Source organism: Diuraphis noxia, unplaced genomic scaffold (assembly GCF_037042655.1).
Source record: "Diuraphis noxia isolate RWA-SAM2 unplaced genomic scaffold, SU_Dnox_SAM2 contig0005, whole genome shotgun sequence".
NCBI classification, from domain to species: Eukaryota; Metazoa; Arthropoda; class Insecta; order Hemiptera; family Aphididae; genus Diuraphis; species Diuraphis noxia.
In genome coordinates this window covers 36,625,435-36,651,445 of record NW_028301715.1, presented here as the reverse complement: position 1 = coordinate 36,651,445, position 26,011 = coordinate 36,625,435, and the positions used below count along the sequence as shown (strand labels likewise).

Sequence of the window (26,011 nt, the reverse complement as noted above, 5' to 3'; positions counted from 1 at the left end):
GATTTTTTGATTTTAATATTTTAAATGTTCAAACTGACATTTGTTTTATGAATTTAAGGTGAGAAAGCATTTAATCTTGAAGTTTTCATGAGAATATGACCATTACAGGTACCCATGTATAATATATAAGTATAGACAATTACCTTATCCTTACGAGTATCTATTTTAATTGTCATGAAAAATTTGACGAAACAAGTTTAAGTTATTTTAGTACCTATTGAATTGCTTGCTCTAAGTATTAATATAAAACATAAACCAAATGATTTGAAGCATAAATGCATATTTGATGATTTATTTATTGCATAAAAGTCTTAGTTCTAAATGGGTAGGTCTAATTTTATTTTATTTTCATTAATTTTTTAATACAAAGAAATATATTCTGAAACCAGGATCCTAAACCAGGCCCTTTTAAAGGAGTAAAAAAACATTTTTATACACCGTTATCAATAGATGTATTAATCAAAAGAAATATAAATAAACATACAAAATATAAAGCATAGATACACAAATACTAATATTATATAAAAAAGAATATATATTTTCTTATAATTATTTATAAAACAATAAAGTTAATTCACTTTTAATTTTTATTCATTATCTTTCAAAGTCAAAATAAATAAAAATATATTTATAGTAATTTTAGTATTTTAATGACATAAAAAATAAATAAACGCCTACTATAACTACTTGAATGATATAAAGGTTGTTAAAGTATACGTTTGACCTTTATATAAACATAAAAGAGAAGTATTTATTTTTAAACAGTACATATAATTTTATTTTTAATAAAATTTGAAATTAAATTTACCAGATGACAAAAAATCAGATTTATTAGTTTGTGTACTAGATTGTTGTGGTGTTTCTAAACCTAGTAAATTTAATTCAGGAGTAACATCTAAATCACCTGCAATTTTTTAAACATTTAATTTTTTTAAATTAAATTGAAATAAAAAATAAATTCAGTGATAAATAATAGCTTACTGTTGAAATAGTTTGAAAAGTTGAATTGCATATTATCGGAATATTGACTAATATTATGAATATTTCCATTTGATTCAGATAAGTCTAACCTCTAAAAAAAAAGAAAAAAAAATTTAGTTGATATAAAATAAATTAGTTAATTTTTACATACACATAAACTACTGTTTGCACTATTTTGAGACATCGGATCTGAACAATAGTTCCAAAATGCATCTATTAAAAATAAAGTTAATAAATTAATACATACAACAAAAAAGGACAAACAGTAAGGAGAAAAGACCATTTTTACAGACCAGATACATCTTCATTTTGTTCAAGAGATACATTTGCGTGTGATTGTGATAAATCATTAAAGATGTTGATATTTTCAGTAAGATTGTTTACATTTGGCTGTTCAATAGATTTAAAAAAATTCATTTCCTGTAAATGATACTTATCAATCTGACAATCTTCATTATTATAACTATCTATTAATAGACTAGATTCTTTAACTTTTGCATGATTAAAATTGTCATCTATATGAATATCCTGAAAAGAAAAAAAATTATGGAAAATCAATAATTCAAAAATAGTAATGTTCCTACAATTAAGATACAATAAATTTATAAGAGAATAAGTATATAATATATAAAATATATTATAAAATCAATGGTTAAACTAACTATCTAAATTCTAAATTCCACGAAAAAAATTAATCAAATATTCATCTTGGTTATATAGTCTATGGACTAAGGATAAATTGAAATAAAAAAATAAAATGAATTTGAAATAGATACATGTTTTTATTGTACGGATTGCCAAATAATTTTAAAAAACTATTTTCATTTGAATCAGTCTTTTGAGAAACCCAACTTGTCCAGCATTAGAAACAGTTTTTAATACAGACAGAATTGCAGCAATTAATAAAATTCTATTAGTCCAAAATTTATAATTTCAATATTTAAAAAAGTTTAGAATTCTCGACCAATAGGCAATAAGGATTCATTTATAAATACAATTTTTATTTAAATATTTATATTTATATTTGATTTTTAAATAATGTCACTATACTTTATATCTTTATTTTCTATATTCCTACATACCTTCCATAATGTCATTATTATTATGTATACACAATATTTGGTATTATAAATTAAAATTATCAATCAGCTAATAGAGGTTGTAGTATTCATGTCGAATGCGGTCTATCGCTCGTTTCTACATGTCATATACGGTATATCGCATGCGTGGTAAACGACAAATGTGCGGTAGACCAAAACTGTGTCAGTGTAACTGACAAAAAATGTAAAATTATATAGAAATATGCATTAAGAGGACACTTCACCCGCATGTATTATTTCTGTCTTACAAGTGCGTAACATAGCAAAATCTGTTTAGCGCGGGACAACTGTTCTCCCTCAATATTTATAATAGAATTTTCAAAATTTCACAAAGCATAGGTAAGAACTTTATCTGTGTCATAGCATCTTTATTTTTAACATAACATATATACAATTAAAGTTATAAGCTTAAGAAAATACATTTATTTTTTATTTTTTCATTGAATTATTTAAAATTATTGGTTTGTGCTATCAAAAAAATAATGACACTATGACACAGATACAGTTCTTACCTATGCGTTGTGAAATTTTGAAAATTCTATTATAAATTTTGAGGGAGAACAGTTGTCCCGCGCTAAACAGATTTTGCTAGGTTATACGTTTGTAAGACGGAGACAACACATGCGGGCGTGGCGTCCTCTTAATCTATATTTAAATTAGGTACAATATAATTTCAACTCTCTTAAAAAACAATCAAATGTGTTGTCATTTTTGTGTTTTAGACGCCACCATCATTGTTCCGCCAAATACGAGGGCAGCAACGATAGAGATATATGCATTTTTTTTATGATTTGAAGTTTTAAACCAAAAAAATATATTATATAGATACGCGGCAGTATACCACATATGACGTGTAGAAACATACGTGATAGGTGACAAGTGTGCGGTAGATCGCATACGACATGAATATCAAAGTTGCTTAAGGTTAATATTTCCTGCTTATCTATAGCTTAAATTAGTATTAGTTACTTAAATTTAAAAATACCTTGTTTATCTTCATTTTACTTGGTTGAATAATTGTTGAATGAATTTTATTGTTATTTGGTACTGGAGTATATGGTTTTTTAAATTTAAAATTTGACAGTTCATCAATAGTTTTACGTTTATCAGTATAGGCATTAAGATCACCATCATTCATATTATGTTTATCATTGTTTTTAGAATGCATTTCTTTTGATTCTATAATATCATTTTTCTTAAATTGAATGGTCCTCTCTTGCACATCAAGACAATTTTTTAACTGTGCAGGATTGTTGTTTATATTTTGATCGGTTTCTACTACAAATGTATTTATGTTTTTGCAGCCATTTACATTATAATCACTTGTTTCTGGGGATATCTTATCCTCTGAAAATGAATGAAAAGTCACTTTTTTTTTTTGTTTATTATTTGATTTTGAATCTTTGATATCCATATCATTTTCATCATATATAAAATTGGAGTGATCATAATTACTGGAATAACTTATATTAGGTTTTAGATATTGGTCCAACAAATTAAGTTTTATATCAAATATTTTGGATTCAAATTTGCTGTGAGTATGTGGCCAAAAGAATACATTATTAATTTTCTGAAAATCAAATGTAATAATATTAGCACAATAACCATTAGCTTAAACATAGATACTATTTGTTTTTACATTTTTTTGGGATTCAAGTAGTGCATTTTTCAAATTACATTTCTCTTTATATTCTGTATTCAATTTCCTAAAATATAAGTATACCATAGAAAAATAATTAATTTATAATAGGTATACCAGCTTTAGTTCAGTTATACGAGATGTGTTCAATAAATATCCGGACAAACTTTATTAAAAATGATATTTCAAACTTTCTAACTATTTAAATGGATCACCTTCAAAATAGTGTCCTTAACATTGCTTCCAACAGTCTTCCTACTTTTTGAAACACATTTGAATTTTCTCCATAATTATGGCTTTGAGCTCTTCTGTTGCGTAATTAATAGTTTTGTTAATGCCTTTGAATTTTTGGCCTTTGAAAGTAGATTTTAGTCTTGGAAACAAAAATAAAATTACAGGGAGCTAAGTCTGGTGAATATATTGGGTAAGGTACCATTGCCATTGGTATATTTTTAGATGTTAAAAATGCACGTATGGAAAGAGCTGAATGCACTGGTGCATTGTGGTGCAAATCATACAAAAACCACAACTGATGGCATTCATATTGTATGCGGCCTACCGCCCATTTCTATATGTCATATGCACTCTACCGACTCTACCGCACATTTGTCGTCTACCACATAGTTAAAAATATGAATGAATATATAAATGTAGAATTACAATATATTTATTAATGTAGAATTTCAATATAATATTTAATAATACAAAAATATGCATTAAAATATGTGGATAAATTTAATTAGTATATGTATTAAAAACTAACTGACAAAAAATGTAAAAATATATAAAAATATGCATTAATTTATTATAATGTGTGGGTAAATTTAATTAGTATATGAATTAAAAAATACCTAACTGACAAAAAATTTAAAATTATATAGAAATATACATTAATCAACTTAAATTAGGTACAATATAATTTTACATCTCTTAAAAAACAATCAAATGTGTTGTCATTCTTGTTTTTTAGACGCCACCATTGTTCCGCCAAATACGAGGGCAGCAATGATGGAGATGTAGCATGCATTTTTTTAATAATTCGAAGTTTTAAAACAAAATAATGTCCAAAAAAATATATATACATATATAGATGCGTGACAGTAGACCGCATATGACATGTAGAAACATACATGGTAGAAGACAAGTGTGCGGTAGACCGCATACAACATTAATACCCAACTGATTTCCATGCTTCTGGCCTTTTACAGTGCATTTAAAACACTTAATTTACTGTATGCCTTATAGATACAAACTCATAATAGACTAAACCGAAAAAAAAAACAATGAGCATTTGATGTTTGACCGGACCTGACGACATTGTTTTAGACGAGTTGAATTTGATATCTTGCATTATGATGATTGAATTTTGGTTTCGAGATAATATATATATATGTCTATGTAATATCACCCCTAAAAAATTAATTCTATAAAGCAATATCAATCGTCAATGATCTATTGTGAAATCGTGATTATATATAAACGGCAAATTTTGAACACTACTTCTTTCTGTAACTGAATGGAGATATTTATTATTGTATACTGAAATAATGGTCATTATCTCTTGTTTTTTTTTTGTTTTGTATAATAACATAAAATATTTTTCTACCATCATTTAAGTTTGGGTATTTATTGAATACATCTTGTATAAAATAATCATTATTTTATCCCAAAATGTAAGAAATTTAAAAAAAATTACCTTAATAGAGATTTACAGTTTTCTTCTCTTTTATTTAAAGACATCATTTCAACATAGACTTTGGCAAATTGTATGATAATATGATTCTGTTTTTCATCTGTAATAATATTATTTCATTGAGTAAAACAATTAGATAGATAATACAAACAGTTATTAGTACTTTCTTCTACCTGGCAATAATTTGATTGAAATAAAAAATTTCTAGAAGAACTAAATACTAAGATTTTAATGACTTTTGCTTATAAATTACCATTTTCTTTTGTAGCTATGTCAATCTTTTCAACTAAATTTTGTAGATTTAGAAGCAATTCTTCATATTCTAATTTTGTGTTTTTTAGTTCAGAGTCAGCATCTTTTAATAATTTAACTTCAGGTATATTATTTAGTCGTTCCTAAACAGTTAACTACATATTTATTTTTAATCTTAGAAATTTGAATCTACTACTCATATATTTAAATCACCTTTCATAATTTTTTTTCTATAATAATTCTATAGGGACAAGGTCGTGAGATTAAAATAAATCAATTAGGTAGATAATTAAATAAGATCATAAGTAACCTTATGGAATTTCCATAAATTATAAATTTTTATATTTTATTACATGCATTATTATTAGACATAATAGCTAAATATGTTTCACAATTTGGTTATCATTAAAAAAATTATTAAGATCATATTTTTATTTTCCATAAAATATTTCAAGTTGATGTAATTGTAATTTTACTTTGGTATTTAAATATTTTTTAGAACAATTATCAGTTAAATCTGTTTAAGTCATTGATAAATTATTGTTAATATTTAAACCTTTAAGTACAATAAACTATCACAAAATTTTTTATACAAAATATTATTACAAATGAAATTTCTCACCTCTTCTTTTTGCCATAATTCCATTCTTATAAATAGCTGTAATTCATATTCACATTTTGATTTATTTACTATGAATTTTTTCTTTTCGTGTTCAATTTCAAGATGAGCTAATGTTTCATTTAGGGAGATAGTGATAGTGTCAATACTAAAAAAAATAAAATAAAATTATAAACCATTCTTAGCTTGATTTCACTTTTTAAATTAGAATTTTTTTAAATACTAAAATAAAAATATTATTTATACAATTTTATAGGTAAGATAAATTATATTTAAATATTTATATATATATATTTTATTATGTATTCATGTTACATACTTCACTATATTTTCTCTAACTTCATTCATTCTTGATTTAGTATGATGCAGTTGTTTTTCAATCCATTCATTTTCAAAAGTAACTTGTTTAATAGAATGTTCGATCTCTTCAATACTTTTTAATTTTACTAAAATATGTAATTTAGGTTTAAGTGAAAACTGAGATCAATAGATTGTGTCTTGATGGAAATTTTTGGGTAATAAATCATAAATGTATTGGTATATGATAGACACTCGATAATTCAATGTTGGAGAGACTTAAAGACAACTTTGGATTATTAGGGTTTTGCAAAATAGAAGAAAATAAACTGATTTAGATAGAGACTTATAAACAAATAAGTATCTATTTTTATATATTATACCTAATGTAAGAAATTAATTACTATGTATTATTCAAAATTAAATATACATTTAAAACGAGATTTAAATATATTATTTTTTCTAAACAGGTGTGTATAGATTTTTTTTTATAGACAAATTATATGGATTAATTTTATACATAGTAAATTGTTTGTTTTATAAGTGCATCCACTTATACCTATCGTAATAAAAAATTGGAACATGTCATATTTTAAACAAAAAATATTTTATGTTTTACATTAACTTGAAATTTGATTTTTAATTTATTTCAAAAGTTTAAGTTTAATTCAGTTTGGTATGGGTACATTTTAGGTTACCGATTTAAGTTACGTAGTTTAAAATGCTCAATTCCTCATGTTACAATCTATAACTCAAAAATAATATAAATTGTATTTATATGTCAATACCTGTTATCAGTCATTATTTAATCATATAAAAAATGTTTATTTAAGAATTAATATGATTTTAAAGCGAAAAATTGATAATTTATATTAAAATTAAAATACTTACAACGACACTTTTCTTCAATTCTCCAAAGTTCGAAACTACTTTCATAAAAAGTCAAATGAATTTTACTCAGGTCGTTGATTGCACTTGAATCATTATCATCATTAGCTGACATTATTGAATTTGAATCAACTGGATTTGAAATCATAATAACATAAATAACAGATTTAATTAAGATATAAAACGTGGATGATAGAGTATAAAAACATTCAACGATAAATGGTAATATAAAGAAAGTTTGAGTACTTACTACTTTATTGCATATAACATAACAGTAAATGTAAATTGTACCTAAAATTCGTTATTCTTTCCGTATACTGTATATATCAACAGGCAATAGCTGTTACAATACTTGACAGAAGTCAGAAATAACTGCCGTCTTGTACTATAGCTGTTAAATAGTTCATAGTTGGAACTTTTGGAAGTATACTATAAATTAAAATGGTGTACCTTGTTTTGTCGTCTTTTAATACGTTAAAACAAACGTTCGGTATAATATAAACCGGTTCCCGATTAGCGAATACTTGTACAGGTCACATTGGTAATTGCACAGAATAATTATTATGGTAAGGAAATGTTGGTAACACGTTCGCATAAATATTAGCTGTGATTGGTAGTTTAGGTAAGGCTACTACATGATTAATCACGTTGCCGCGTGGTTGGACATAACCGAACATTTTACGTGTGCGGCACGGGGGTATAATGGAAACATTGGAAACCCGCCTTACTACAATCAAAGATTAGTTACAAGAGATAGCCACCAGGGATTGCAAAGACACTAATATAGTAATATAGCACTGCTACCACAGTTGAGCGCAGCGCACAAAAATACAAATGCTGCGACAAAATATTTCAATATTTCTTCATGACGTAATGCTGAGGGCTTCGTAAAACAAATCGTATCCACATAATAATATGTTGTCTCCGTTTTACACAAAACACACTTACGACATATTGCATTTTCGTTTACTAGATTCAGATGATATGTGCTGTTATTTTACTAGTCAAAAAATCATGAACATTTATTACAAAATTCTTCGTAAGTATTTAATCTACCAAATACAAAATATCGAAAATCTTTGATCACAGATTTTTTATAAGCGTTTGAAGATTGAATTTTAATGAATTTTGTTAAAATCGCGAAAATTTACAAATTATCGTGTGGTAAAAATATGCATAAAATATTCAATTTGAATATCCAAGGATTAAAATTTTTTTTTTAAATTTAATTAATGTTATTCATAGAACCAATCTATTCAAATTTGAGTTACAATAGTTATTATAGAATATTCTAGGCATCTATTTAAAAATTAGAGTAAATTGTCTTATTATTATGAAACTTGATGGTAAGATCATTATCTGTGTTGTTAGTGTGTTTGTATGCTTGTGTTTTACGATGACTTAGTTTTTAAGTGCGTTATGAGCATTTTTAATTTACTGTTTTTTTTACATACGCATAACTTGCTACAATATTGAACTATCACCGTAAAAAACCCACATACAACCACTGATAATATATTCTTAACATCAAATTTGATTTCTGTACCTAATAATTATTTCGCGGACAAAAACTACTTTATCCACTGGCCGCTGTCTACTGAAATTCTTAAGCTACTAATATTCATGTTCCCATATTTTATATTGACTTGGACTACCTATCTAATATCTATGCATATATTCAATACTTCGTTTCTCAATTCCTATAAAGTATAAATTTCGTTTGATTATTTAAAATTGATAAAAACATTTATTTGGATTATTCGAAATTTAAACTAATATCTTAAAAATTAACCTGATAATTTACATGAGTATAATTTTGGGTCGTTTTGGAATTGTTTGCGCTCAAAATGCGTGTGCACTCAGAAATAATAATTTAAAAAAAGCGGGTAAGTCGTGGATGTCGCTCTGCTGTACATCAGGTTACAAATGGGTTACTGTAATGATGGATGGAATTAAATTTGAATCCAATGATATTATACAACATTGTATACGAAAAACGGTTCTGAGCGGAGACGGTTTATCTGCAGTCTAGAACATTTTATAAATCATTAAAAATTTTAAAATCTTAGATTTAAAAAGAAACATTTTTATGAATTTCTAGCTTAAAATAATTTGCGAATTTTCGTGATTTTTAGGTATGTTGTCAAAATTTAAACTTTGAATGCTTGTAAAAAATTTTTTTTATTGATTAAAATATATGGACAACTAGGCCATTAGTAAAAGTATTTTTTTTTTTGCTTACATTTTGAGTATTTTAAGTATTTACAGTTTTTACATTAAATTAGATTGTACCTACAATTCTGTTTTTTTTTAAGGATAAAATTAAGTTTTTTACATCCTGTGGTTTGGTCCAAGTGCTTGGCAGATTTGTTCGGAGATGTGAAATTGATTTCGATACTGGTTGTATTTTTTACATTCAGCGATGATGCGGTTGACGGTTAAAAGTACGCTATACATGAGTCACATAGTGGAGGATCGTCTTTATTCATCAAGTAGGTGTGTGTGTCCAATTCGGAGGCGGTTTATTATGGTTTCATCTTTTCAATTGAGTTCAGGATTTTTCCATGGGTTTATATTATTTTTTATTTTGTTGAGTGTAAAAAAAAAAATTGTGACAATATGTTTCTTTTATTTTTCAACTGCTATTGTAAAAATATGTTAGGTGCCTTGTATTAAATTTTCAAATCTTAAATTTAAAAAGAAAAACTTTTATGAATTTCTATCTACCTAAGATAATTTGAACATTGCTGTAATTTTTACGTATTTAGTCAAAATTTAAACTTCAAATGCTTATAAAAAAAATCGTGGCTATGTATTTTTAATATTTTTCAACTGCTATTGTAACAATATGTTAGGTGTCTTGAATTAAATTTTCAAGCTTTTCTACCCAACAAACAAATTTTTATCGATATTTATAGAAAAAAAAACTAAAAAAGTTGAAAAATTAAAATGTCAGTAAACAGCTCTAAACAAATCAAAATGTTTTGAACTAAACATACCTATAAATAACAAAATTTTAATAATAAAATAAACAAAAAAATCAAAAATTGTATCAAATATAGAAAATGCCTATTTAAACATTCAGTGAAAATTTTAAGTATCTGCGGTCATTTGTTTTAGAGTTAAACCAAAATAAGAAAATCACTAAATGAGAAATCTATAGTGAAAATCCAATGTTGTAAAAATTTAAATTTCAAACGCTTATAAAAGTTTAATTTGAATTTCTGGTGGACATTTTTTGTGATAAAGATTGACAAACTTGTAAGGAATCTTGTATTAAATTTTCAAATCTAAGGTAATCTAAGGTAGACAGCGTTAATTCCCAGCCAAATGTCACCGATGGGTGACTTCTTAATTCAAAATATTATGCTACTATTATAATATCATATTGTGCTATGTTGTACAGATTGTGTATTTCAAATTGTAAAATAAAAAAAATAAAATTTAGATTTAAAAAGAAAATTGACTATGAATTTATTTTATTTTTCAATTGCTGTTGTAACAATAAATTAGGAGCCTTATTGAATTAAATTTTCAAGCTTTTCTACCAAACAAATAAATTGTTATCGGTTTTAATTTAAATAAAAACTATAATAATAATTGAAAATCGCATATGAATATAAATAATTCAATATAGAACATTCTTATATAAATATTCGTTGAAAATTTCATGTATCAATGGATGGTCATTCGTCTTATAGTTACATCAATGACCAAAATCGATTTTTCCGAAAATTGATTGTGCGTAAAAATTCCCGTTTTCCCCTTAATTTTCAGTTTGTTTATACCAATTATTAAGAAAAATATTGGGAATTTTTTAGTTTTGATCCATCATACCAACTAGATTCACTTTCTGATCGAACGAAGTACTGAAGTCGAAAATCTAAGCATTTTTATTGCCCCAAAACGCGATGACAGACACAAAAAAACACAAACATCATGGTAAAATCAATACATACATTGTATGCAAAATATAATAATTTATTTAAAAATAGTAATTCAATACAGTGACGTCATTTTGGCAGCAATATTGATTTTACCCACTGCAAATAATAATTATTTTTACTTCCGAGGTTTTTGCATCAGTAGTTAATAATTTCATAAACAATTTTTGTAATTTTCGTTAAAATATTTGTAACATTCAGCATTACACACCATAATGTCATGATGTTAAAATATTTTATCTTACAACAATAATATCTTTAGTTATCAATTATAATTATGATGTATTATGTTGTATTATTATAAATACTAAAATTTACAGAAATGTGTTCTTGATACGGTTAGAAAAAATACCTAACTTAACATATTTTTATTAGAAACTTTTTTCGGTCTTTCCATTTCCATCAATCGGATCAGTAATAGCCAATAGGTATTTAAAAAAAGGACAGAGCCACAGAGCCAAGATATTACTATGTACAATCCCTTTAAATGACGCCAATGTGGTAATTATACTTGTTAAATCTATATAATATATACACAGTAATTTATGCATACAAATATAAAGTTATGTATTTTTTTTTCATAGACAAATATTATAAAATACTGAAAAATATGTAACATCATAAACTATACCTTTTATATATATATAGTATATACCTATAATAAATATAAATAATAAATATCCTTAATACTACTGAATTATTTCAGAAATATTATTAAAAATAACATTAAAAATATTTTGTTGTATTTAAAAATTAAAACAAATTAAACAATAATGAATCAAAATAAAAAATTAAATATAAATCAAGATAAGGTATAACCTATACATAAAATATTATTATACTCGCGCAGTTTAATTGTAGTCATATGATCATATTAATAATTATAATGATAAATTATTAAATATGTATACGACCATTTTGTATAGTTGTGGTTCACTTGTATTATAAATCAGGGGGGGGGGAGTGGAGTGTCGAGGACTCGATCGTAGTCAGTTCAAAATTAAAATTTGAAATGGATTAAAAAATAATATCCAAATTCGTTTCAACGTATATTAACAATATTTTTCGTTTACTTAAATGTTAATTTTATAATAACAGTGGAATAAAAAAAGAAAAAATATGACAATAACGAAACTTTTGCATAGCTAATCATTGATCAAGCGCGGTTGATAGGAAGACTTAACGGAAAAATGTTTTCGACCTCTATGTTTTTGACGGAATTCTATTCAAAACAAGACCGTAGCGAACTTAATCTACACGAGGCTTGCGGACGTCGGTATTTTATATTAAAACATAATAACATCTTTACCTATTCCATTTCTCGCGTTTGCAAGATCACATTGTTTCGTCTTTTTTATCGTTGTCGTGAAAATAAAATGTATTAAATGTAAAAAAATAATGAATTAAGTACCTACATAAATAAATAACGCGACACTATAATACTATAAATACCTATACTACCTATGACCTACCGACTATCATATGATGTATGCCCATAACATGTTACTAAAATACGATTTGCAACAGGATGAATGCATGCGTGAATAAATAATATAATACTGCCTATTTAATAATAATAATATTATCACTGGTTTGCGATGGTGGTTGGGGTGGAGAAGAGGTCGTGCAAAATTCGGTATTCGCTTGCGTCTACATTATGGCATCAACAAATTATTATTTTAATATAATACATTACCACCTAGCTATACCTAAACCTAATTATTATATATTTATATCGTATATTTATTATTTTAACAATTTAAAATTTCGTTATTATAATATACGAGTATATATTATTTTATGATGTATACACAGGAATAATACAAAGTAGACTGCAATCGTGCATAATAATAATATTTGTTTGATATACGCGCACGGCTACTGTACATCATATTATTATTATTATTTGTATTTATTACTCATAGGCACCCTGCACTCTTATTGTAAAATAAGACATTCGGTTACGAAGAAGAGTTTGATTTTGAGGTGAACATGCTTGAGACCGGTGTGGACTGCGCCTCGTTGGTCATTGGCAGCGTGCTGGGACCGTTGTGTTTGCCATCCGTGACATATCGCTGTTTCTCGCCGGTGCACATGGACTTGACTTTCAGGCTCATCGGGTGCAACAGGTCCTCGTTGGTCGACTCTTCTTTACTCCACAGGTCTGCATGCAGAAATGACATATTATGTATTATATTATACTGAATACTATATTACAACGTAAACAATGATATTACAATATGTAGTAGGAAATAGATGGTAATTAATAATAATATTATAGTCACCAATATCACAAATATGTACTTATAATAATATAAAATAATATAATTTACATCGTAATCGTCATATAACATATTGTAAAAAATCAAAAACTTAAAGGACGAATGTTTCAACAGCCAATACGTCGTTATATCAGTCGACAGCCGTTAAACGTTATTTCAGACAATGTTTTTTTTCTCAAAATATGTATTTATATTTTATATTAACATAATATTATTCGTACTATTATCGCGCATTGAAAAAGAAAGAAGTGAAAAGAGAATGGACAAATGAAAAATTTATATTATGAAGACATTAAATATTACAGATTATGTTTTAAGCTTGCCATATATCGAGTCTTAATGCAAGATTAAGACAAATGTAGACATAAAAAATATACTGTCAGCATACAATAAATGTTGTACTATTGGTCCCTCTCCAATTACCATTATGAAATCGTAAAAAAATACAAATGTTATCTGGTTTATACACCTATAAGGAAATGGAATTTTTTAATAGTTAGTCGTATTTTTTATAGCTAGTCCAACTCTATCATTTATAAGGAATGAGTTTTTGCTGCAGTAGTCAAAGTTTTTTTTTAAATCTGAAGTCCTAACTGCTTCAAAATTTGGCTTCTGGACCCCATGTGATTTTAAAGAATTTTTTGAAAATGTCGAGTATCTATCCTATCATTTAACAAATCTTCAAGGTCTTAATCTAGACACAGGTATTGCATGCATTCGTTGGATATTTTTTTACCGCCATCAAATGTATTTTCCAAAAAATATATAAAACATTTCATTAGTTTTTTGCGATTTTGTTAAAAATACAAACAAATTATATAAATATATACATATACTAATATGTACATTGTACATAATATAACATGTCAAAATAAAAAAATATGAAAAACAGAAAAACAGAATGAATCAACATTTCAAATATTTTTTTGTTGCATTTACGTGAGACCACTGATAATAATGTATTATTACCTATTTAGTTAAACATACTTAAATACAGAGTGATTAAAAATTATTACTTATCAAAAACAAGTAATATTTTTCAACTCACGACTTTGGTATTCATATTTTTACCGTTTAAATTATTTGTAGAATCATATACATAATAGTATAATAATTAAATTGGTTGTTCCAATTCATCACATAGTAGGTAAAACTATATATAGTGTTCAATTCGAAGGAAAAAATAATATATTATATATCAAATATTATTTCATATCTTCTACAGTGTCGTGATGAGCTTTTCACGCGGTAAAAAAATATATAATCATTCTTCCTATCAGTATTTCAGATTTATTTTAGTACAATCGGACACGTCCGAGCGCACGCCTTCGTTCAAAAGATAGTAAGTCGGGCGGTCTCAGTGTTTATTTTTGAAACATTCCAATAATAATATGCAATAGGTACGACAGTTACGGATGTTTTTATGGAGCTGTATGAAATTGAATATTTTGTTTCATCGTTACCGTAGATAACCAGATAGGTACCAATAGTGACTCGTATATTACATATTATTAGTTATACATTTATATCTACCTACAAACCTACAACTATATCTAGATGAGTTGTTGAGTATACGGCTTTATGAGTTTATGCTTATACAAGTGTAATATGACTGCGGAATAAGCGATGGCAATAATAATGAGCAATAATTGACGTGACACAACCATTTGAAAAACGATTTGAATCTCATTCAACATGAGAATGCGAGAAATAATTTCGTAGATACCTACGGATATATTATGTTGGGTAAATTTTTAATATAATTTCAATTTTTGTATGCACTCCGTTTAATGTAATATGAACATAATATTATTGCATAGTGTGATGTATTTATTTATTGAAATAATTATATGCCCAATGTATGATTTTTATAATTTTATCTACAATTGGTTTATAATCTGACCGTATTTATTATAGCTATTATACCTAGGCACCTACGTTTATATTGAATTTGAGGTCAAAGTTTCAAAGTGACTAAGAATATACTTTGGGAAACACTTGATTCGAAAATACATGTGATAAGAACTCTACACACACGAGGCGATATCGTCTGTGTATTAGGTTTACACAATAGTATAATAGTATACAAAGAGTAACTGTCTCCAACGCCATCGCAGAATGTTCAGACGAAAGAGGTAAGTTAATCGTTTATTGTACTAGAATAATTATAATTTTTATTTAAATTAAATCGTACGTATGTTGAGTGTTTACATTTATGCAATTTAAGTTTCTCGTATACATTTTACCAAATTTTTATGAAGATTTAAAAAAAAAACGTGTACTTATATATGAGATTTATTAAGATAGTAAGAAGTAAATAATAATTTATTGATACGTTGTCTTCAAGTTAATTAGATTTGATTTTTTAGGTATACCAAAAAATTGAAAAAAGTTTCTTTTATAGGATTTGTTGATGTTTCAAGTAATGCTCTAAATAATTCAATATTTATTTGTAAAGTAATCACTGATAATTATTAGTTAGTATTATTTAAAATATAATGAGAATTTGAATTTTCAATGGATCTAAACTAATTTTTAGATTAAATTTCTAAATAATTAATGATAATTAACATTAATATTATAGATTATTAACTATGGACATTAATTACAACAAAAAATATTTCATTCAATATCGTCTGTAAAATTAATTTTTGTAGAATAGTAAATTATAAAGTTTGAACATTCATATCCTATAAAAAATCAAAATTAATTATTTTCCTTTAATTTATAATATTCTTTTCTTTTCTTACTATCAATTTTTAATGATATCCTATAGTCTTATAATCTGGAGTAGGATATTATTTTTAAAATGTTCCTGTGTAAAAAAGTAACCACCAAAATATGTGATAATATAGATTATTATTTATTGCACTCATCGCAACAAGAATTTGCAAAAATTATAAATAAACATTTTTATCAGATATTTTATTTTTAAACAAACATTTTCCTAAAAAAACAAAAGCTTAACTGTAGAATATTAACTTAATATTATAAGTAATCATTAAAAAAAACCTTTTTGGATGGTTAAAATTAAAGTTATGTAAAAAGTTAATTTATTTAAAAAAAAAAAAACCTGAAATTGGTTTCAGGCTGTTTTTCATTCTTAAAGTGATCCCTCTGTAATCTGTATAATATTCTATACAGTTACTCATAGACCATATTAAAACAGATTATAACAATTTACAGGATATGATGTGCCTATATCAATAAATATATTAGAGCCCACACATAGTGGTAAGTATACAATATAAGATAATATGTTGTATAAAACGCAATAAATAACTCCGATAACTACTTAAATAAAAGTATAATTGATTTATAACGTGAAATTAGAGTATTAAGATTTACAAGTTTATTTTAATTGAGAAAATAATAAAATGAGCTACAAAATGTACAATTTTGGTCGTTAGAGGTATGAATTAGGGGTTAGAGTGAAACTAATGATTATATCTAAACAAAATTGGTTTTATAATTTATAAAAAAATGTTCTCAATAATATATAATATGTATTATAAAAAACTAAATATTTAAAAAAAATTTTGTAGTTTAATGCAAATGCTTTTGTGACACAAAGGTCACATAAGAAGTAGGTAAGAAAAGCTTTCCTATATAGGTTGTTTGTTAAAAACGGTTCGGTTAATTGGTTAAATAATAAACTTTTTCAATCACGGAAATTTATTTTGGATTGACGTGTTATGTTTGGCAATTATCATTTCGTTTTTAATTTAAACGAATGATTAAAAAATATTTTATGATTTACATGCATTTTTTATTCTAATTTGAGCATAGTTTATAACATTTTGTTTAAAAGATTTTTTTTAATACACAAAAACACATGTAGTTTTTAGCGTACAATAGTTTCTAATTATAATTTAAATTCCATTAAAAAAAAATCAACTTAATTTATTAAGAAACTATATATAGTTAAGAGCTGCACGGAAATTAATAATAAATGTGAGGGCCATCCTGAGTTGGACAACGGGGAAAATAATGAATTACCGGACATTATTATTGTCTTCAATGGATAGAAAATTTTATTTTTGTATGTAATAGAAATTTTTAACCATTCATTTTTATTTTGTAATGTTTAGTAAATATATAAAGAAAAATTAAAAAAACGCTTGATAAATATCAAATTTATGTTTTTACATAGTGTTATTTTATCAATCATAACTATTTGAATATTTTATTTTTTTAACAAAACAATGTGAAATAGCGACAAATACTGTTATTATACTTGGGTAGTTTATTATGAATTTTAAAATTTGACTGACATGAGAGCAATTCATATTTGAATAAGTACAATAGTCAATAAGCAGACTAATGAATTTAGTAGTTGAAACCTTAATTCTAATAAAAAAAAATAAAAATAGTCAATAATACAAGCCATAAGGCGTCATTAAAAACAAAACTATCTATCATTGAAAAGATCATAACCTTTGTTGTTGTAATTTGTAATACCTATTAAATATAAATATCTATTGTTCTTTCAAGTTTTTGTATAAATACTATCTATTATTTCATAAGTAGACGATTTGATGTGTTACACATTTTTTAACTATTTAAAATAAATCACGTACTTATTTTTATCTAAATATTAATGTTTGATATAATATTGTTCACACATTTTTTTCTAAATTTAGCATTATTATAGCCTAAATGCAATATGCATATATTTCATATAGTTGGTACTCAATATCGAACATTGATACTTAAATTGATCGTAAATATCACAGGCCGGTAATAAATAATAATATATAAATAAATAAATAAATGAAAATAGAGCAACTAAATTTTAAAATAAAAATTCATTTTGGTTTATTTATTCTTAAATAGTTGGGAAAAATTGGAAAAATATCCGAAATAATCTAAATATTATAATATATATAATATAAATGGAATTTTGGCTGTCTATTTGTCTTTAATGCATTCTTAAAAGGTTGTACCAATTGCAACGAAATTTGGTACAGAGATATATTATACTTATGGACAGGAGATTAGCTAAGTTAAAAAGTGATAGGCCCGACCATGGAAGGTACTCAAACCATAGACCTTATATAAGGTATAAGATCTATGGCTCAAACAGACATTTTGAGATTTACGATGGAAATTTTTGTTTATTGGTTTATATATAGTATACTTCGTAGCCCGTTAAAAATCCTACCTAGGTCTTAAATATCTTAAACTGTGTGTAAAATTTGTTACCAGTGTATTTTTATGCATATAGATAGATAACTGTTAAAACTTAGTAAGTAATAATCTTATAATGATATTCAATTTAGTTAATCATTATATAAATGTATTCATTTTATCGAAGAAAGTCTGAAAATTCAAATATTCGACATAATGATATTTGGTCCTGTCACTTTTTAACTTAGTCTATCTTCTGCACATAGGCCTAATATATCTCTGTACCAAAATTTGTCGCAATCGGTCCAGTACTTGGAATGGTATATAACTCTGGTAATTTTATTTTTCTACCAGCACAACATACCTGAAGCCTCATTTTTGAATTTGAATGCCCTATAATATTATATATATATGCATTATTTATCTATTTTTCTTGGATGAATACTGTAATTATAATTATACCAAATTTCTTCGGTCTACCAATTGGAATGATTTTATGCATACACATAATTATAAACATAACATAAACCTAGTCAGAGGTAAGACTTTTGATGCTACGAAGTGCACGTGCTCAGCTAATAGTATAATATAAATAAATATTTAAAACGATAAAATAAAAAAAAACCACCTTAGGCCTTTCTATATTTTTCTTCTATAAATTTAAATTTTAAGATATTGAATGAACAATAATTTAATTGATTTTATAATATTTTATAATGAAATGTGTTTTTTTTTCAGCCATTTAGTTGATGTAAAAAAAGGTTATATTTCGACTTTTGTAGCTGTTCTACTCGTAAAGAAAATTCATCAACTCTATTAGAGGAAAAATGGAAAAATATTAATGGTAAATTTATTTTAAACATTCCAACAACTTTTACGTTGATTATACAACTTTAAAAATTTGATCATTTTTTTCAGTTGGATTTATGACCAAATTTTAAAAATCAAAACTTTCTAAAATTTTCTTTTTTCTTTATAAACGTTTTATGATAAATATTTCAAAATTTTGTTTTCACCAAAACCGTTATTAATATAGTGCATTAATTAAAGATACCACTATTAATTCTACTTAACATTTTCTATTACAAGGATGGGTATTATATTTAACAGCTTCTTACAAATATTTAAGTTATGGTAATCTCAGCTATGCTTAGGAATCATTTTTTTAATTGTAATAATTTAAAATAATTCTGGTTTTATTATCATAAATGATTATGTTATTCATCACTGGTTGATACACCAGTTACCAAATTTACGATGGATCCACATTCGATATCTATACAGCATACATGATATATTATTATATTAATACAAGTACTGGTTATTTGGTGTTGTACAATTTAAAGATTTTTGATACATTGAGTTTTGTTTAATCTACAATTTATTTAAAGCGTACCTATATCCAATTCAAATAGTACAATTATTATCTACACAGTAATTTTGATAATTTAAATAAATATTTACCTAGACCTTATATTTAAAGCATAGTCATATTTAAATCAAATTTTATCATGCACTCAAAATTATAAGATAACAATAATGCACTTGAGTTAAATACATGTATAATAATATAATTATTATAATTATATGTGTATGTAAATACTGTATTCTTAAAAATTGTTAACCTTAAATGTATTGTACGCCGAGGCTTATTTATTTAAAAAAAAAAAAATATATGTGTATTAAACTCAAGTGCATAATTATTACAACCATATTTAAGACGATGTCTATGTTTGAATAAATAAAATAATTTTTATGAATTATAGATAAAAGATAATATATTGAGTCGCTAATTATTATCATTGCCAGGTTAGTAAGGTAGGTATAACAATAAAAGTGTATGAAACCTTTACTAGTTTATTGGTATTAAAAGGATACTCGTGTTAAGAAAATATTTTTTACTTTTATAATTTTATTTAAATTCCTAGTAAGATAATATTCAACGTCTATAAATACTATACCTAATTAATTGTCATTTTCGAATCATTTGTCTTGTAAAATTGTGTATTTTAAATTTTTACAATAATGATTAGGTATTGTATATAATTTTAAGCATTAATAAATTATTACTTTTTAGAGGTATTTATTAATATTAATATATTAATAAATACCTCTAAAATATTTAATATTTTTCTTGTATTGTTTAAGAACTCGTAAAAATGATTAGGAAATGAAATTTGAAAAATGTAAATTATATGATTTGTATACTTATATATGTATTTATTTAGTAATCTTAGATTAAAATGCAAGTCTTAGTTTTTTATTATTATTGTTGTTATACTATCAATAACATTGTTATTAGCTTAAACTGCTTAGATTTTTAGTTTTATAGTCGTACCGAAATTATTGTACTAGTATATATTCATTAATATTATGAACGCGCTTACAAACATACGTAGGTAGTAGGTACTATAATATAAATATAATAAATCTAATTTATATTATTATTAAAACTACCTAATACGACTCCAATTTTATTTAGAATAAAACAAAATGTGTATCATGTATTTTTGGAAGAGCTGAGTGGAACACGCATGTTTTTATTTATTCTCAATTGCGTTCAACACACCGGAGATGATCAAAACCTCTAACTGATCAATAGTTGGAAAAAGTTGGTAGGTACCTAATCTAATCGATTTGTAATACGTTATATTCATTATTTCTTATTACTTTATCTCATCGGACTGTTGGCTATTGGCCATCACCTTTCTTTTTTATTTCCTGTTATTTGATATTAAGTCAATACCACCATCAGAACCATTATTAGTCACACGAATATACCAAAACCTTTATAAATTGAACTCAAACAATTCTCGCTTAAGACGTAGGTAAGTATACACAGCGATTAAAGTGATCAACTTATTAGCGATCAAATATTGGAAGTTCGAATGCTAATAAATACAAAATAACAAGTATGATCTCCAGTAATAACTCGCATCCTTACTGGGTCTTATATTAAAATATATAAAGCTGACCTAAAGTTATTTTTCAGCATAAAGGTAATATTATAATAAAACGTCAAATATTATCACAAATAAAAAAATGATTCATTATTATAATCTAAGAGTTCATTTTTATTATTGTCAGTGAACTACACTGTACGGTGTACATTTATATTTGCCGATTCATCCAACGATGTGAAAGAATTTAGTTTTAGAAAAATAAAAACCTTTATGTTATTTCAACTTAAAACATAAATGTCTATACAGTACACAAAGGAAATCTCTATTCAAAGTTCAGAGTACAATGAATATTTCATTTTATAACTACAAAAATTAATGTAGTTTAAAATAGATTAAACTATCTTTTAAGATTACGTATTGTGCATTATTATACATTTGAGAAAACTGCACTTTTGTGAGTCTACTATGGCAATTCTCTTACAATATACAAAGATAGAACGACATTTCTTCAGGTCTCTTCAGTATATAAATCTAACTTTTATGAAGCATGTCTGACAATATTGTAACCATTGCACAACATCATTGGTTACTTAAAACAACAACTAGGTAAAAATGTGTAATGGTCTCAATCTTACAACGGTCACTATTTACAACATCAACTCCGCCTTATCAATACCGGCAAGGCGGCAAATGAAAATGAATTTTGACAAAACAACAACGGTAGGTACAGTTTTTCTAATGCAAGAATGGAGTTGTTGCGAAGTTAGTGTCTATTATTTTCCCTCAAGATTATCTAGTTAGTATTGTACAACTTGATTTCCAATGTCCAATCAGTCTTAGACATATTATGGTAAATTTTTTACCTCAAAGGTGCTTGGATCGTTTTGGGCCCTTTATCGTTCATAGAAAAAACATTTTTTTTCTTTTTTTTTTTTTTAAATTATAATACTGATAATACATGCATTTCAAGGTAAGACCTAATCTTACTTGTTTCGACTATCTACTTACAGTGAAACTTAGAGTACTCGAATTGGTTATATTTTTATTTATGAGATAACACAAAAAATTTATTTTCGATTTTGTCTATTTATATATGTAGATACTTACATTACCCTAAATATAGATATACTTTACAATTTAAATTAGTGTATCCTATAGTTATGATTAAAAAAACCTTCACATATTAATATATTTTATTGATTTACATATATTTATTGAAGTTTTCCCCTGATTTAAGTCTGTACAGGTCTTAGAATAAATTATCAAGTTTTGTTATATATAGGTACCTATATGGATCTTTAATTTATTTTCATTTAATACAGATGTATTAGTAAAGTACAACATATAAACGTTTATTAAATATTGACTGTCATTCTATTTAATTTTTAGACCGTGTCTTTAAACATTAAATCAAGACGTTTAAGTTGTTAAGAAGGCGTGTTACTCGCATGTGTTGTCTCCGTCTAACAAATGTGTAACATAACAAAAACTGTTGCGCGGGATAGAACCACTCAATCTGTACTCTTAGTGGAAACACCAAAAGATTACACAATATAGAAGATAATATTTTCTGTAACGTAATGTTTTTATTTAAGTTCTCCAAACTTTAATAATTTTGGTATATTGATCTTATAGAAAAAATAAAAATGCTGTGACATGGGTAAAATTCTCCTTTTTTATGGTGCAAATTTGGTTTCTTTGTTATAACTGTAGACTTCTCGCTTAGGTTAGGTTTTAGGGAACAGTTTTTGCAATGTTACGCACTTTTAATTTTATTTTCAAAAATCAATAAATTTATTTGAAAATGAGTCAATATAAATACAAATAAAGGCTAGCCCTAAATTCGATTTTTATGAATCAAAATACTTAGAAAAATATTCTGCTTTGGAATATTAAATTAAAACTCTATGTTGTCATTCAAAAAAGTAAAAAACTTAAAAAGTGATAAGGATAAAAAATATTTAAAAATATAATTTTTTAATAAAAACGTTGGGTTTTTAACAACTTGAAACCATGTAAAAAAATATTTTGAAAAAAGTAAATACGTTTCGAGATAATTAGTGTATCCACTTAAAAGAATCACTTTGTATATTGATACATATTTAAAAATATAAATGTGAAAATACAGTTGAAGTTCAATAAACACATTAACTGATTTTATTCAGAGAAGTATTTAGGAATTTTGCGCCCCAGGTAAAATAAAAGACACTCTTAAAACCTACATTTTTTTAGCAATAGATGAATTTGTAAAAAAAAACATGATAGCTTATTAGTTCCTATCTGAATGTGATTACTTTTTTTTATCACCCATATGACCTAGGTACCGCATCATATCAAAATACTCTACAAAATTTAGTGCCTCTAAAAATTTACCACCCAAGCCCAAGCCCCCCCCCCCCTAAATACGTCACTAGTTCTATTATCAATTATAGCAAAGAGACGATTATACAAATAAATAGTCCAAAATATTTTTATTTTTATTAGTCTTATGCAAAAGAAACAAATATCTCACAAAAAAAAGAACTAACACGAAGCTGGGTCTACAATAATGCATCTTCTCATGAAATAAATAATTAATAAAAAAAAGTATTTGTCAGTAAACGAAATAGACTAAAGAAAAATATTGAAATGTAGCCATATTTTTACATGGACAGTTTTAAAAACTATAGTATCGTTTCATAATCAATTGGATATTGTATGGCATCACCAGTCTGTATTTCTGAAATTGTGAAACCGTTAATTTAAACATTATAGGCTACGGCTAATATTTACAATACACACTGATGTAGTGATGTCAGACTAATAGCATAAATATTAAATAATGATCATGTATATTGTATTTACGAAATATACGAGTATAATCAAAACTAAAATTGGTTTGTCATAATCCAATATGCTTAGGTTATTAGACAAGATATGGCTATGTAAAAGGTTAAGTAATTTTGTTCGCCTTATTCATAATTCATAAATATGAAAAAATAGTCAATATCATTATTATTATATTCGGTAAATTTAAATAGAAATTATTATTTCCAATAATCCAATATAAATGATTCGGATTATATGATGATTAGGTACTTAGGTATTTCGTTAACTTTACTTAAAAATTAGAATATTAATTTTAAAGAAAAAAACTTTTAAGACTTTATTGGTAAAGTTAAACTTTTTCAAACAAATATACAGTAGCCAGTAGCATTAAATTTCAGAAATCAAGAACCACCGTAGTACCTAATACCTATTGAGGTAAACATATAGATTATACGCCCTTAATTCTAATCAAACAATTGTTATAGTTTGTAATCACATACATTATTATAATACTCAATAATATCCAAATACTTTATAAGTTATTGGCGAGTAGAAAATATTCCCAACATCGAATAATGTCTTACAAGTACTGAGGTACCTGCCTAATACAAATACATAGGTACCATAATTCATAGTAATACAAGCATGAAGATGCGGAACTATTATTTAATTACATTAAAGGATAAAATAATGTTACAAATTAAAATTTTAAAAGTGTAAAATATATTATAATATTTAATATTTTAAATAGTATCTAATTCAAACGTAGATGGCCCAAGTGCTATCTAAGATTGATCTATCATTTCAATATGAAATCTTACTTTGTCTTGATTGTAATTCTCGTAATATTATTATAATGTTACTACTTATCAATACAGTGGGTAAGATGCGAATATTCGTTTCACCCATTATATTTTAATGGGATAGATGTTTTGTGTCAGGTAAAAAAGTTACGATATAATTATAATGTCACAAGTTAAAATAATTATCGACTTTAGTTTTTTAATATAAAACCTTTTTGTTTCAGATCAAATTTAATGGTTCTATAAACATGAAAATAACATAGACAACAATCAAGCAAACATATTTGATAATAATATTCAAAAATAACTTAGATAATTAATGTTTTTTCATTCAATTAATGAGTTATAAGTATAAATATAAAGTAAACATCATCACCAATAGCACGGTGCACGAAATATGTAATCGCCAATAAATCGTACATTTTAATTGATCTGAATGTAATTATTGGTATCTGTTTTGTTTTTACCTGTCACGTAGCTGACTATGACACCGACGAAGACTGTTACAAATGTGCCCATTAGTGAATAGTACATATACGTTATCGAGTACAACATTGTCAGAATATCGCTGAAAAATGAAAATTTAAAATTTAAATACAACAGAAGAATTGTTATTATTTTTGTTTTATATTATTTATATGTAATGCTATATCAACGTTGAAGTCTGATTAA

The 26,011-nt window shown here is 25.5% G+C and overlaps 2 protein-coding genes and 1 long non-coding RNA gene across 6 annotated transcripts in view; 1 reads left to right on the top strand and 2 right to left on the bottom strand.

Annotated features, from left to right (window-relative positions):
• Positions 1 to 677: 677 nt before the first annotated feature.
• Positions 678 to 8,350, bottom strand: LOC107169957 (uncharacterized). 2 transcript variants are annotated; one of them, XM_089228373.1, is made up of 13 exons: positions 7,720 to 8,350; positions 7,473 to 7,601; positions 6,604 to 6,730; positions 6,288 to 6,432; positions 5,667 to 5,808; positions 5,417 to 5,513; positions 3,721 to 3,787; positions 3,537 to 3,651; positions 3,067 to 3,428; positions 1,275 to 1,509; positions 1,133 to 1,194; positions 982 to 1,072; positions 678 to 904 (listed from the first exon to the last, which is right to left on the bottom strand). In XM_089228373.1, the coding sequence occupies exons 2-13, from the start codon at positions 7,582 to 7,584 to the stop codon at positions 783 to 785; spliced, it is 1,677 nt and encodes a 558-aa protein (XP_089084499.1). In that variant the 5' UTR covers positions 7,585 to 7,601; positions 7,720 to 8,350; the 3' UTR covers positions 678 to 782. The 2 variants fall into 2 exon arrangements, with proteins under 2 accessions (XP_089084499.1, XP_089084498.1); XM_089228372.1 differs by having other exon boundaries at positions 3,067 to 3,651; positions 7,720 to 8,349.
• A 3,059-nt stretch (positions 8,351 to 11,409) lies between these two features.
• LOC107169959 (sodium-coupled monocarboxylate transporter 2) overlaps positions 11,410 to 26,011 on the bottom strand; it is a 33,733-nt gene continuing 19,131 nt past the window's right edge. The window contains exons 11-12 of the mRNA XM_089228371.1: positions 25,807 to 25,907; positions 11,410 to 13,577 (exon numbers count right to left, since the gene is read on the bottom strand). Coding sequence (XP_089084497.1) covers positions 13,375 to 13,577; positions 25,807 to 25,907 — 304 coding nt within the window. The 3' untranslated portion in view covers positions 11,410 to 13,374. The remainder of the gene's footprint in view (positions 13,578 to 25,806; positions 25,908 to 26,011) is intronic.
• On the top strand, positions 14,240 to 25,956 carry LOC149055254 (uncharacterized). 3 transcript variants are annotated; one of them, XR_016191883.1, is made up of 7 exons: positions 14,240 to 14,399; positions 14,976 to 15,441; positions 15,613 to 15,830; positions 16,882 to 16,929; positions 19,564 to 19,669; positions 21,308 to 21,440; positions 25,564 to 25,956. It is a non-coding gene; the product is annotated as an uncharacterized LOC149055254 (long non-coding RNA). The 3 variants fall into 3 exon arrangements; XR_016191882.1 differs by lacking the exon at positions 25,564 to 25,956 and having other exon boundaries at positions 14,243 to 14,399; positions 21,308 to 21,884; XR_016191881.1 differs by lacking the exons at positions 21,308 to 21,440; positions 25,564 to 25,956 and adding an exon at positions 19,744 to 21,286 and having other exon boundaries at positions 14,247 to 14,399.

Bases quoted from the DNA above. Each gene is read 5' to 3' on its own strand.
- LOC107169957 (XM_089228372.1), bottom strand. From the start codon at position 7,584: ATGTCAGCTAATGATGATAATGATTCAAGTGCAATCAACGACCTGAGT. The intron at 5,809-6,287 runs GTGAGAAATTTC...TTAACTGTTTAG, and splicing joins AATTATGGCAAAAAGAAGAG to GAACGACTAAATAATATACC. The intron at 1,195-1,274 runs GTCTGTAAAAAT...TATTTTTAATAG, and splicing joins ACAAAATGAAGATGTATCTG to ATGCATTTTGGAACTATTGT.